Source organism: Hydra viridissima, unplaced genomic scaffold (assembly GCF_058129835.1).
Source record: "Hydra viridissima isolate aposymbiotic clone 2 unplaced genomic scaffold, HvirCarnegie_v1 scaffold_3, whole genome shotgun sequence".
Taxonomy (NCBI): Eukaryota; Metazoa; Cnidaria; class Hydrozoa; order Anthoathecata; family Hydridae; genus Hydra; species Hydra viridissima.
The window spans coordinates 3,592,271-3,606,132 of NW_028324302.1; the positions used below are offsets into that span (position 1 = coordinate 3,592,271).

The window sequence follows — 13,862 nt, forward strand, 5'->3', positions numbered from 1 at the left end:
ATGATTGCAACATAATAATTGAAATCTACCACATGTAAACGTATAAAGTTTCAGATAATTTTTTTTTGCTGGCTAAAAAACGAATTGGTATTATGAAAAATATCTTAATTTGATGATTTTAAATTTCAATTTTAAATATAGTTCAAAAAAATTTTACGCTCTTACTTACAAGTAGCAGCAAACGAGCATTTGGTTTGAGTTACCGAGCTTGCCATAATAAACATTAGCTAGTTAGATGCTCTTTTATAATAAACATTAGCTAGTTAGATGCTCTTTTATAATAAACATTAGCTAGTTAGATGCTCTTTTAAAAGGAAACTGACCCTAGCGTACAACAACAGCTAAAAATATAATTACGAGGAAAAATGGGAGTGCTTTTAAAGCAATATTCCTGACAGTATGTTTCTCTGCTCGTGTTAAACGCAAGATAATATTTACTCTATACCAAATATCTTTTTATTCCTTTTAATTCTTCTCTTAATTCTATTCTGGATGTTAAAAAGATGTAATTTTCTAGAATTTTTTAAGTTTCAATATGTCATTCATTTACTTTTAAGAATTTTTCCTCATAAAATTTGTTTTGCTTTTAAAAATGTTGCACCATTAAATTTCTTTAACAATATCTAATTTAAACCAATAACTAAACTTATCTTTAAAAATAGTAGGGATGTTATATTTTTTCATTAATTTTATAATTGTTTGCTCATTGAGAACTAAAAAGATAATTCACAGTATGTCCTCATTTGACAATCCAGAAGCAGAATCCGATCGAAATGTTGAAATATGGAAAATAAAAAAACTTATTAGAAGTTTGGAGGCTGCAAGAGGGTGAGTGATTTTTATTGTGAAAGGGAAGATAAGCTGTAACTTTAATCTAGTACTTGCTCCTAACTCTCTACCAATCACCTTTTAATTTTTTTTCCGGTAACTCTGGTAAACCAAAAACACTTTTAAAAAATTCTTGTATATAAATAATCAGCTGTAAAGTTTATATGAAAGATTTTATTTTACAATATCTTCAAAACGCCACAATCTTGAAAAATTAAAGCAATAGGACCTATATAATAAATTAAAAAATTAAAGCAATATAATAAATTAAAAGATTAAAGAAATAGGACTTATAAAATAAAAATTCATAAAACAAAAAAGAGTTCAAAATAGAAGATCTTTATAAAGCAGAAACCTAGTGGATGAAAATATCTCCAGAGTAATAGGAACAGAACTTGCTGAAAAAAGATAAAGCAATCAAGCAATTTAACTACTATGAATGCAGTGAATGAGTTAAAATTACATACTTCAAATAATCCTGGACTTAAATCTCTTTTAAAACAAAGTATTTTTTTATTTTATTTAGAAAAAAAGGAGTTAATGACTGTTGTATGGAATTCTGAAGTTTTTCTTGAAAATGAAATTTTTTTAAAAAATTTGTTCCAATTTGTAAAGCTCTTAGTAAAAGTAATGATCTTTAGCTAAAAATAAACACAAAAAAAATAAACACAATCTTTTTAATTATTTTTTCATTATCCTAATTAGAATAACCCTAAGATATATGTAAAATAAGAAAGTGCATTAAAAGTTAAGTTAACAGAAACAAATCAATTCATTAAAGCCATATGGTTCTGATATTCTGAGCCTAAGATCACCTCAAAGAGGTTACTTGTTTATGAATATACATATTATTACAATTGTTACCCAAACTATTTAACTAAATGTTTTAGAAATGGCACCAGTATGATATCACTTATTATACCTCCAAAGGATCAAATATCGAGAGTTTCAAAAATGTTAGCTGATGAATTTGGAACAGCATCAAATATAAAAAGCAGAGTTAACAGGTAAACTATAAAAATGACTCTGTAAAAACTATGTATTGACTTTTTATGATAAATTTATAAGTTTAAATTATAAATTTTATTTGTTTTTAAAAGTTTATATTACAAATTTTTGTTTTAAATTTGATTTTTTAACTTTAAATTATATACACAAGAAATCAACCATCGTCTATTGCTCAGTTTAAAACTTAAGCTGGTTGAATAAACAGAATGTTACAAAAGTTCTCCTGTAGGAAGAAAATCACAATCTTAATCAGGATTAAATAGACATCTGTAAAAAAACCCCCTAGTTTAATCAACAGTGTTAATCAAAAATGACTTTTTAAGGTTATAGATAGGTTTTCAAGGTGCATTTTTTTCTTTTTTCAAAGTTTTACAAGTAAATTTTTTTTTGAGAAAAAAATTTTAAAATTTTCTGCACATTTTTTTAAAGTTTTTGTATATATTTTTTAGACTCTCTGTTCTTGGTGCTATTACATCAGTACAAAACAGACTAAAGCTATATAATAAAGGTAAGAAAAATGAGTAATAATTTTTATAATTTTCAATGAGTGATATTTTTCAGTTATAATGGTAATTTGCAGGACCCAAAGCTAAAGATAAGGCATAACATTACTTGCTAAGATGAAAAATATGTTAAAATGTATTACAAAATATGCTGCAGCATTTGTCTAAAACTTATTTTTTAACAATATTTTATTTTTGTTAGACTTTTCTGTTTTCAATTGAAATTTTTTGATAATATTTAAAATTTAAAGTTCCTCCGAATGGTTTGGTTGTATACTGTGGTACTATTGTAACTAATGAGGGAAAAGAAAAGAAAGTGAATATAGATTTTGAACCTTTCAAGCCCATTAATACATCACTTTATCTATGCGATAACAAATTTCACACTGAGGTAACATTTTTATTACATGTTTAAAACTATATACAACCATGATTTTAACTATGGTTTCATTTATTTTTTTTTTAAATATTTTGAATTTATTGTTTTAACTCCCTTTCTTTTTAAGGCTTTAACTGCTCTTCTTGAAGATGATAATAAATTTGGGTTCATTATTATGGATGGTAATGGTGCTTTATTTGGAACGTTGTGTGGTAATACTCGTGATGTACTTCATAAATTCACAGTTGATTTACCAAAAAAACATGGTAAGGTTTTGGTAGATTTACCATTGAGTTCTTATATCAGTCATAAATTTCAATTTTAAAAAAATTTAGAAGTAAAACAACAGGTTTCCAGTTTATTTTTTGTTTATATAAAGTTTTTTCTTTGATAAAATCAGATTTTCTATTAACAATTTGACCAAATCCATTGCTTAATGTTTTTCATGGAATCTTTTAACTAACTTAGACTATCTACATATTTATGAAGAGTGAGTAACTTTTCAAAAATACAAGTTATGCAAAAGATATATTTTATAAATACTAAATTTTTAGTTACAGATATTACCATAATTACCATAAGACAAATGAATAAAACATCATATGCTACATGAATATAAGTGACATAAACAAATGACTTAATTATGATAGAAAGTTAAAAGATAAAAATAGGCTGGTTGAAAAGTGTACTTAATGCCATTATATTTAAGCTCAGTGAAATTCATGCAAAATACAAAGTTCTCTTTATAAATGTAAATTAAGAAAGAAAAACATTGATTTTTCTTTTTCAATTTCAAAACTATTTGCTTAATCAGAGAAACTAAAAAATCTTTTGTTAGTGCTTTTCCATTACATATTTTCAATAACAAAATTTTGTAAATAAACAAAAAAAAATGATAATAATTCTAAATTCCATCTTCATTTGAGTGTAGGCCGTGGAGGTCAGTCAGCATTGCGTTTTGCACGTCTGAGAATGGAAAAGCGTCATAATTATGTTAGAAAAGTTGCAGAAACTGCTGTTCAAATGTTTATTACTAATGACAAAGTAAGTTTTAAAAAATTTTTTTAGTATTGATTTTCAAAGAAATTTTGAATTTTAACTGGCACGCATGTACACACATGCATGCATGCACGCACACATTAACAAAGTATAATTTAATGTAGTACACTGAACAGCTCCATCAAGAGCTTTGAATTTCAAAATTACTATAGCAATTTAGAAAGAAGATTTTGTATTTGAATTAATTGAGTATTTATTATAAAGCAAATGAATCAAATTAACTTTTCACAACGCTAACAAAATTTTATTAAACTATCTTTAGGTAAACGTTACAGGAATTGTAATGGCAGGTTCTGCAGATTTTAAGTCAGAGTTAAGTACTTCTGACATGTTTGACCAAGTAAATTGGAATTTTTATCTGCAATTATTTTTTATATATTTTTTAAAGTTTTACACTTTGCTTTAACTAGTTGAAGTTTGCTAAAGACAAACTTTATTTTTACTAGCGATTGCAAGCTAAAGTTCTTAAAATAGTTGATATTTCTTATGGTGGTGAAAATGGTTTCAATCAAGCAATTGAACTCTCTGCTGAAGTTTTATCTAATGTCAAATTCATTCAAGAGAAAAAATTAATCGGAAAATATTTTGATGAAATCTCTCAAGATACTGGACGTTTTTGTTTTGGTGTAGATGATACTATTAAAGTTTGTATTATTTTTTATTTTCTTTAACATCTTAAAGATTTTTATAGCTTTATATTTTCTTTATTTTAAGATTAGAAACTTAATTTACCAGAATAGTTTTATTTTAGGCATTAGAAATGGGTGCTGTTGAAACACTGATAATATGGGAGAATATGGATGTACAGCGAATTGTTCTTAAAAACCCTGAGGGGAGTGTTGATGGTGAGTAATTCAACAGTTTACTTTTTAGCTCTATTATCAAATCTAGTTAATGCATTTGAAAAAAAAGTAGTTGAAATTAAGTATTAATAGAGTAATGTAAAAGAGATCAAATTGAATATATGATCTTCTCTTTATAAAAATAATGCATGTTGCTTAAGTCATGATAAATAAATTGGGAAATTTTTAGAAGTAAAAGTTTTGCTGTTAAGTCCTGATCAAGAGAAAGACAGAAGCCATTTCCTCGATAAAGAGGTAAGTTTTAATGTAATCATTAATACAGATTTCACTTATTTTTGTTTTATAAAAAAAAACAGTTGTTAAATTTAAATTTCTAATTTTTTAGTTTAAAAAAGTGTAAGTTCATAATAAGAATATAAATGAAATAAACTGTAAAGATTCAAATAACCACTAATCTGAGGGCTAAATTCCCTGTTTTTTTTAACCTGAGTGCTTATGCAAGGGATGTGGGTACTTTTTTTCTCTTATTCAGAATAATATTTCATAAAAATCCTTCAAAAATCAGCTTAAGATTTATACGATATTAAGTTTCTATCTACATCTTCTAAAACAAAGTGTCTTTCTAAACAATATTAAAAAGGGATTTTTGAAATATTGAATCTCAAAAAGTAGTGATTATCTTTTGGAGTACTTTTAGCCCATCAATTTAAAGCTTACAAAGCCTAAAATGACTATTTTTGTGGCCTTTATTTTGGTTGCAACAGTCATTAGAGCACAGGCTTTAAGTGACTAATTAACCCCAACCTAAGTTACAACCAGTTTTTTTTTAAACAGATTGTAAATTACCTACCTTTGTGTGCTGGTGTATCCTGTTTGCTAACCACTTATTAAAAAACTTGCTAATTCTGGTTTTAAAGGGCTTATTTCAGGCGACTTCAGGGGCCTGGATATATTGAGTACACCCTCCTGGTACAATAATATTTTCAGTATTGTTATAATCTTATTACAATTTATCCAAAAACTCCAAACCTGTAATAAAGAGGGAGGCATCTGCTTAAATCCATGCATCCATTTGTATTTGGTGCAATAGAAAATTGTATTTTTGAATTCTTTGTACAGAATATTTGTATTGTACTTTGCACTAAAAACTGTTAGTATTGTTTGTTATAGTTTTTTTTTTTCATCACCATGGATCTTTCAGAGTAGTGGTTGTCCTACAAAGAAATTGAAGCACTTTTTTTTACAGAGCAGGTCTGGTATTTTGAAGAAATATGGTCTTATTAGAAAAGTGCATACAAAACATTGGGAAAATTATCATTAAGTCTTTAAGCAATCCTGCAATAATTCTTGCTACCAAAAATGACTTTTATCCATTAGAAGTGGGGGGGGGGGGAGAGTCTAGGAGTTTTCTTTGTCCATCACTTGCTAATATTTTGCACATACAATAAATTTTTCTGTACCTTGATTAAAAAAAAACTTCTTTTGCTTATGGATTTACAGATTTACTCTAAATTGATGATTAATAAATGCTAATTGTTCAATGTTTGGTTATTTTTTCTTCAGCGATTCATTTCTATTTTACCATGAAAAAAGAAAATTATCTATTTAAATCCTTCTCTTTTAAACATTGAAACATGAAGATTTTAATGTTTAATGTTTACTATTTTGAAAACGTTTACAGTGAAGCTAGGTAGATGAAATAAAATTTGTGGTTGTTTGTTGTCATTGTGTTTATGGAAATTTCTTGACAGCTTCAGTTTGTTATATGTTCAAGCCCAAATAAAAAGAGGAATAAATGTGCACTTCAAAATAGAATGTTTATTGGATTACTTTCTGCTAACATGGCTATAAAATACATCTTAAGATAACTGTAGCCCAAACGTTGTTCTTGAATTACCAAGTATTCAGTGAGAACAAGGAAATAGAAAGAATTGTATAACTCTTCTTTTCATAGTTTAAAAAAAAGTGCTCTCTTTTTTCTAAACAAACACTTAATATTTCAAATAAACACCAATACTTAGTTTACATTTTAGGGTTTCCATTTAATGAAAGTGGGCACTTAATTCAAATTTTGACTTTTTCCTTAGGCTTTAATTCAAGAGGAGCGGTTAAAGCAAGTTGTACATTTATCAAAATCTTTACAGTACTCTTTGGTGCATTTTTTCTGTTTGCCTGATAATATTAAACATTTTTTTAGACAGGTCTTGAATTAGAAGTTCTTGATAAAACATCACTAATAGAATGGTTAGCAAACAAATACAAATCATTTGGTAATTACATTTTTATCTTTTTTTTTTTTTTTTTTCTTTTTTTTTTTTTTAAAAAAAAAACAAAAATAGAATATTGGATATAAAAGGGTTTCTTTTTATATCTCTGTTACTTTTTGTCTTCAGGTGCTCATTTAGAAATAGTTACAGACCGATCTCAAGAAGGTTCTCAGTTTTGCAGAGGATTTGGTGGTATAGGAGGTAATTAAAGTGTTAAAGTTTTTCAAATGACTCTTATAGCTTTTTTTTTTTTTTTTTCTTGCTGTTGACTAATCAAATAACATTTCTTCTAGGTTTACTTCGTTATAAAGTTGACTTTCAATCTATGGAAGCTGATGAATTGGATGATTTGGACATCGACGATGACGATGACATTTTTTAAGTGAAGTGAGTTACATCTTTCAAAAGCTCTACCGCTCATCTCGTATTCAAATTAGTTTCTATCACAGTGGTTATTGGGAGGTTCAAAGAAATACATTATTTAAACAAGTTTGATCTGCAGAGCAATAAATCTCTCTTTTTCATACTGTGCTCTTAAATTTTGAGAGTTTTAAAATTATTTTTAAAGAAAGAAGCATAAATTTATGATATTTTTTGAATTGAAAAGTGGTGAAAAGTCTTCTGGGTATTATTGAGAGCGTGAATTTTGAGGAACAGTTTTATAATATGAGCATGTGATGTGTAGAGCATTTGTTACTTGACTTAAAAATAAAGTTGAAGTGAATAAAAAGTTACGTGAATCTTTACGAATTCTTTGTTAGCTGAAGATTTTAACAAGATTCTGATTTAAAGGAAGTTTTTTATATAATTCTTTTGTAAGATAACAACAAGAAAAAAAAACGTGAAAAAGAAAAATATATTTATCATTAAAGGAAGTTGAACATTTTTTTGACCAATAATTTTTCTACAAAACAAATTATTTCTCTGAGAAACAAATTAGTTGTAAAAATTGAAACGCGATTTGCAACGTCCAAGAGTTTGTGATGTCATTAAACATTGCGAACAGCTAAGTGGTTTGAATCAATTGAAAGAAGTAAAAGACTAATGATTATCTCGTATTACCGAGGACAGGATCATCACAAAGTTCTAACAAGACGATCCAAAAAAATCCAACTACTCGATTGGTTGCAGAATCACGCTAATAATACAGAATCAACTGCGCTGTTAAAACTTTTAAAAACGACGTCTGCGTACTTGTTTCAAAGGCATCAAGAAAATATCGATTTCCTGTAAGAATTGCATCGTCCAGATCGAGTTTACCAAACGCCATCATCACTGCATATAAAAGTTTGGGACAATATAATTCGAAGTTGTTTATAGTCAAAGTTTATGCTGTTTGGACTTTGCAGAATAAAGTACATTTTAGTCTTGTCAATTAAATTTTTAGTTCCAAGTATCAACTTGGGCTACTTCAATTGCGATATGATTAGTCGAATTCATCGTGTTGATGGTACCTTCGATCGAGTTTTGTAAAGGAAATCATTTACAAGGTTATACTTTCATATGCCGAGTATAAGAGGCCACTTGGATGGAAATATCAGCTCAGTAATGACACAGAACACGCTGCAAAAAGTTGAAATTCATTGAAAAAATTTCTAATCAAAGAACATCCGCGGCTTGAGGTGGCCATCAACTCTAATTAAACATCTTTAAGATTAATTAAAAGGCGGGAAAATATCTTATTTGCTTTGCTGTAATGTAATGGCCGCATGATTTTGATCGCAGTTTCTGTTAAATGAATTTAAAATTGCGGAATACTATAAAAAAACAAAGAAATAAAACTCAATAAAAAGACAAAGAAATGAAAATCAATAAAGAGTACTAGCAATTAATGGCGCATTCAGGCGAAACAAAATTTTAACTTGTGAAGGTGATGCAAATAATTTGATAACTTTCTTCGAAAGTAGAAACGATCAAGTTATTTGAATTGCCTTTAGAACTGATTCAACATGCACATCATGATCATGAGGTTATTTTTGTTTTTTAAAAGGACGTTTTCAAAAAAAATATTTTAAGTTTACTTGATCTTTTGCTTATTATTTTATGTAATAAGTGTTTCATTAAAATTTTTAGAGTGCAGTTTATAACTATAAACTCGAGATTTACTGAAGTAAAAGAATCTGCATTACGAAAGGTTTTAAAACTTCAAAGCAAAAAATACGAAGTACAAAGAAAACTAAAATAGAAACATGTTGATTATCAATTGAATTTTTCTTTTAGCGAAAAAGTTAAAAACAACAAAAAGCTACGAAAATAGAAATAAAAAGTATATTTAGAAGATGACAAAAAAAAAGGAAGAAAAAAAAAGGAAGAAATAGGGTATAGATTCTTCTTTTATGTTTGTTTTGAGTTCATTAAAAGAGAAAAAATAGTGTGTTATACGACCTTTTTCTGTCTCTTGCATAGATTCGGAGCGGCATGGAGCTCAATTGAATGTGAAAAGATCATAAGAGTTAAAATTGCGAAAATGTCTATTTTACCTCTGGGAGGGAAGAGGAGAGGAGGTGTTAAAATATAGGCATAGATATTTATTGATTTATTGTAAAAGAAAACTTAAAGATAGCTGATCGGAACAGTTTAAATGCATTTACAAATGGCATGAGTTTAACTGACAATAATAAATCATCAAAAATCATGAAGCATCTTCGTCAAATATTCCATACTTGTAAAAGCTTCAAAGTTCGTTTTGTATAATCAAAATAAGGAATGGCTGGAAATTGAACTGATTTTAGTGCCTACTCTCAATTAATTTGATCATTTTCTCATTTCAACTACACCCAAAGTATGTGGCATACCCCCAGTAAATTTTGAAAATCCATTTAGTAATAAAAAGAGAAGAAAATTAAGACTATTAGTGACATCTGTATCATCTTAGCACTGTTGACTTCAGCAGATTGCTGTCATCAAAAAAGAAGCCAAACCTATATTAAAGTTAGTAGATTATAATCAGCCATCTGATTCTATTGTATTCTATACAAAAGAAAAAGCTCTAGCTCTGATTCTTGATTGTGGATTGTTTATGTAGGTTTGTATCACCAGACTTTTTTGGGTGCAGATGAAGCAGACTGTAAATTTATTCTCCTTAAAAATGCTGTTCAAGAAGCATAAAAAAAAAAATTTTGCCAAAATATTAGAGACAACTTAAGTGTCACTGATTACTCAGCCTCTTTTAATCTTCAGAACGTAAAAGATCATACCGCTGCTCGCCCACTTAATCTGTAGAGGGACTGCTTACTTTAACTTAAAACAACCTAACGCAAAAAAATTTACATTACGCCTTTTAATTCTGCAACAGGTCAATATATTTACAAGCAGTAATCTAATGAAAATGAGCTAAGGAAAATACGGCGAGAAGAAAGTTTATTTCTCATCTGCATTTTTCATTTGGAATTACCTGGATTTGATGGGTAAGAGGAGTATGGCTTAATCCATAACAATCTTCTATTATGCACAGTCGAGTTATAAAATTTAGCTTTAAGAAGGAAACAATTGAAGTTCTTAAGGAAGAAGAAAGGTAAGACATTCTCGACAAATATAGTTAGTATTAATTTAAGTTATTCATCTGTTTATTTTAATAAATACATCAATGAGTGCCAAAAAAGTGCAGTCTAATTGCTTAATTAACATCTGCAATCATATTATTGAACTGACTATGGTGGATGGAATGGTTACTAGAGCTTGTTTGATGAAGGAAATTAAGATTAATGTTGCACAGTGTGTGATACCAAGCCTTCTAAAATGAATAACATTCCTCTTCTTACCTCAAGATGGGTTGAAGGTTGATCTCTCAATATTGCATGCTGGGATAAGTTTTCTTGCACATATCACGTAAACTGGGTATTGGCAAACATCAAGCTAGATCAGAAGAGGACAAGGTATATGTTTTATTAAAAAAAAATGCAAGAACAAATGAAATTACTGCTTGGGCTTGTTATTGATGTACCAAAGTATGCTGGCTCAGGTACATCTAATGATGTAAGTTTTTTTAAGCACGCTCTAACAGTGTCTAACAATACTAGATATGATTTACATTTGATAAAGATGATTCAAAGTGTGTTACAAACATTGCCGTCAGGAGTGCAAACTGATCATGCTTTCTAAATGTACGGTAAAAATGTTGTAAACAAGTATGTGGAATTGTACTCTTTGTATCATATGCTACCAAGTTTATATTGTATTTTAATACAAGGGCATGAAGTTTTACAACGATTTTCTTTACCAATTGGGACTTTCTGAAGTTTTAAAAACAATTTTCTGAAGAAGCTAAAAAATCTCGTAAGAAGGTTTTCAAGAACACTTTTCAAGAACACTTTTTCCTCGCAAATGTTCTTGAACAAAAACTCACGAGAATGAGTTAAGAAGGCTTTTTTATGTCTCAGATCAAAAATTCAATTACAAAGAAACCATTTGATCTAGAATTAATGCAACTTTTAACATTACTTTCACTTCCTAACCCACTGTGCCACGAATGAAGGATTGTGGTGGTTTTGTCAAAGGAGCGATGTGAGTTGGCGAAAGAGGAGGTGTCACAATACAGTCAAATATATATTTATAACTTGCTCAATAAACTTGCTTTAACAAAACGACTAGTTCAACTAATAATCTTTGTTTTTAGCACTATTTTGATGCTTTTCAGAGCACATTTTTTTATCCCCATTTATTTTAGTAAAATTCCAGAAGTTGCAAAACTTATTAACATTTCTTACGGAAATCAACTCGTTCCATTGAACAGTCATATTATTTTTCCTTTGCTAACTCAAAAACAGATGCATTCCTTGTTTTAATAATCTTATTTTCAGAAATTTTGAATTTTTCCTGAAGTCCTTATCATGTGATAAAAAAAAGAGAACCAGATAAAAATCTGATGAAACGAAAACTTTCATTGAGCATTTTCAGGTGATTAGAACAAAAAGCCTCTTTTGCAACTTTAGAAAATTCTAAAACGAGGTTTCTACTTTTGCTAAAAACCGATTCACAATATTCAATAAGCAGGCTTCAAAATGCACCAAAGAGGCTTTGATACTCTAAATAAAAGATTCAAAACAAAAAGAATTCACGAAAAGAGAAGTTTAAATAGCAATAAAAAATTTAAATAGCATTAAAAAGTTGATTGCGGCAACCAAAAACCCAACCAAAAATGAATCAATAGCAACTCTTTTTAAAATACATGCTATCAGTTTAAAATTCAAAAAGTTTTGGTATATGTATGTTGATAAAGAGGGTGGCACCAACCTCTATACTGGCCAAGATAAATTAATAAGGCAATTTCAAATGACCTGCCTTTGTCGCTGAGTTTACCCTCAACCTAAAATGGCATAATTAAATTTATGATTGGAGTATACAAAAAAAAAGTTGTTTTTGATTGAAACAAGTTTTTCTTTTCTGCCTCCTTAGTACTAAATAAAGCCATTTCACTAAAAAAGAAGTCTCTGGATTTTTTGGCTAGCAACGCAAATTAAAAAGTAAATTTCATAAGTAAAAGGTAAGTAAATATACCCTGTGAAAATACTGCAAACAGAGTTTTAAAGTTTAAAATTGAGTTTTTTAATTTAAGGTTTATCCTTGAAAGTTACTTTTGCTTCTTCTTGAATATTTTGACTTTTTCTTACAATCCTTTTTCTGTCACCATTTACTGATCGCATTAAAACGACCTTAAAATTATTTACCAATTTAATGTGAACAATTGTAATTGACATATGAAAAGTTTAAAGCAATTTATTATTGGCATAAAAATCTGTACAAAAAATGCTTTATGCAAACATTTCAAAAAAATTTGTGTTGCAAACTACGTGTTTTTGAGCATAGCAAGTGTGTTAGTCAAATGAGTGATAGAAACCCAAACAACATAGTAGATTAACAGGGATAGGCAGCATATATATAAACTGTAGATTTAAAAAAAAGAGGAAACAATTTGGAAAATTCGGAGTTTCTACTAACGAACTCTAAGTTCCAAGGGCCTCAATATAGCATTAAGAAAAATTTATATTTTGTAATGGAAAATAAATTGCGTTTAATTATCGTACATTTTCTGGTGGTATTTATAAATCACCACTTTTTCACAGTGGCAAATAAATAAACAGGGGACACTTAGCAATAGTTAAAAAGAGTGCGTTGCATGCAAATAAGCATGATTTTTTTTTTCATCAAAAAAAAAAAAAAATCATGCTCCTTTTGCTTACGAGGAGGATTCACCTGCAACTCCACATTTTTTGTTTATTTTTTAGTAAAAACCTTCTTTAAAATGTAATTGTAAATTTTATGATATTTGAAGTTGAAGAGAAGCAAATCACTTTTATGTTAGGACCCTGAAAATTTTTAGTTTTGAATCGAATCTTAAACTGAAGCAGTAGTTGGTTTGCAAACCAAATCGAATCTCGAATCGAGGAATCATATGAATACTTAAATCATGTTTTTTTTAAGCTGCCATTAAGTAAAAAATAAGTAAGACTTTACAAGTTGCATCTTTGCTAAGCTTTCCCGCTGATTTAGAATCCTAGAAATCAATTTAATTAGACTCGTGAATAGAATCGAATCCATTTTTAGGGATGTACTCGCAAATTATCTCATAAACTCTTACTGTTGATATTGGTTTCATATTTCAATAATAGCTTAGTGGTTTTTCGTTACTTTAAAAAACTGTATATATAATCTCTATCTTTATGAGATAAACGTTATTTTGAGAACTTTTACAATTAAGAAAAGTTAGAGCATAGATAAAAATAAATGGAAGAAAGTAAAAAGTAAACAAAACAGGTTTCAGTTTTCGTTTTTGGAGAATTGCGTAAGGTAAAGAATCGAAATAAAAAACCCAAAGTTTAACCATTAAACACCCCATCCAAGGAAACGAGATAGTGAATGAGAAGCTTGTAAAAAGAGTATAAAATGTTTTTGGAAATATTAAAATAAATATTTTACTTGGTTGGGTCTGAATAAGATTTAAGAACGTCATAATTTCATTTTGAATAAGTTAACAGGTTCTTTGAAACGAATTTTCAAAAATTTATAAATATTTCTA

The 13,862-nt window shown here is 28.4% G+C and overlaps 1 protein-coding gene across 1 annotated transcript; it reads left to right on the top strand.

Moving 5' to 3' along the window:
• LOC145202260 (eukaryotic peptide chain release factor subunit 1-like) lies at positions 1-7,587 on the top strand. The gene is made up of 13 exons (XM_090081805.1): positions 1-828; positions 1,719-1,835; positions 2,286-2,344; positions 2,591-2,730; positions 2,846-2,984; positions 3,650-3,762; positions 4,040-4,117; positions 4,224-4,421; positions 4,529-4,622; positions 4,810-4,874; positions 6,778-6,850; positions 6,974-7,048; positions 7,141-7,587. The coding sequence occupies exons 1-13, from the start codon at positions 668-670 to the stop codon at positions 7,227-7,229; spliced, it is 1,401 nt and encodes a 466-aa protein (XP_089937931.1). The 5' UTR covers positions 1-667; the 3' UTR covers positions 7,230-7,587.
• The last annotated feature ends 6,275 nt before the right edge of the window (positions 7,588-13,862 follow it).

Excerpts from the sequence above, each read along its gene's own strand:
- LOC145202260 (XM_090081805.1), top strand. The coding sequence starts at position 668 with ATGTTATATTTTTTCATTAATTTTATAATTGTTTGCTCATTGAGAACT. Across the intron at positions 4,118-4,223 it reads CTTCTGACATGTTTGACCAA|CGATTGCAAGCTAAAGTTCT; the intron begins GTAAATTGGAAT and ends TATTTTTACTAG. Across the intron at positions 4,422-4,528 it reads GTGTAGATGATACTATTAAA|GCATTAGAAATGGGTGCTGT; the intron begins GTTTGTATTATT and ends GTTTTATTTTAG.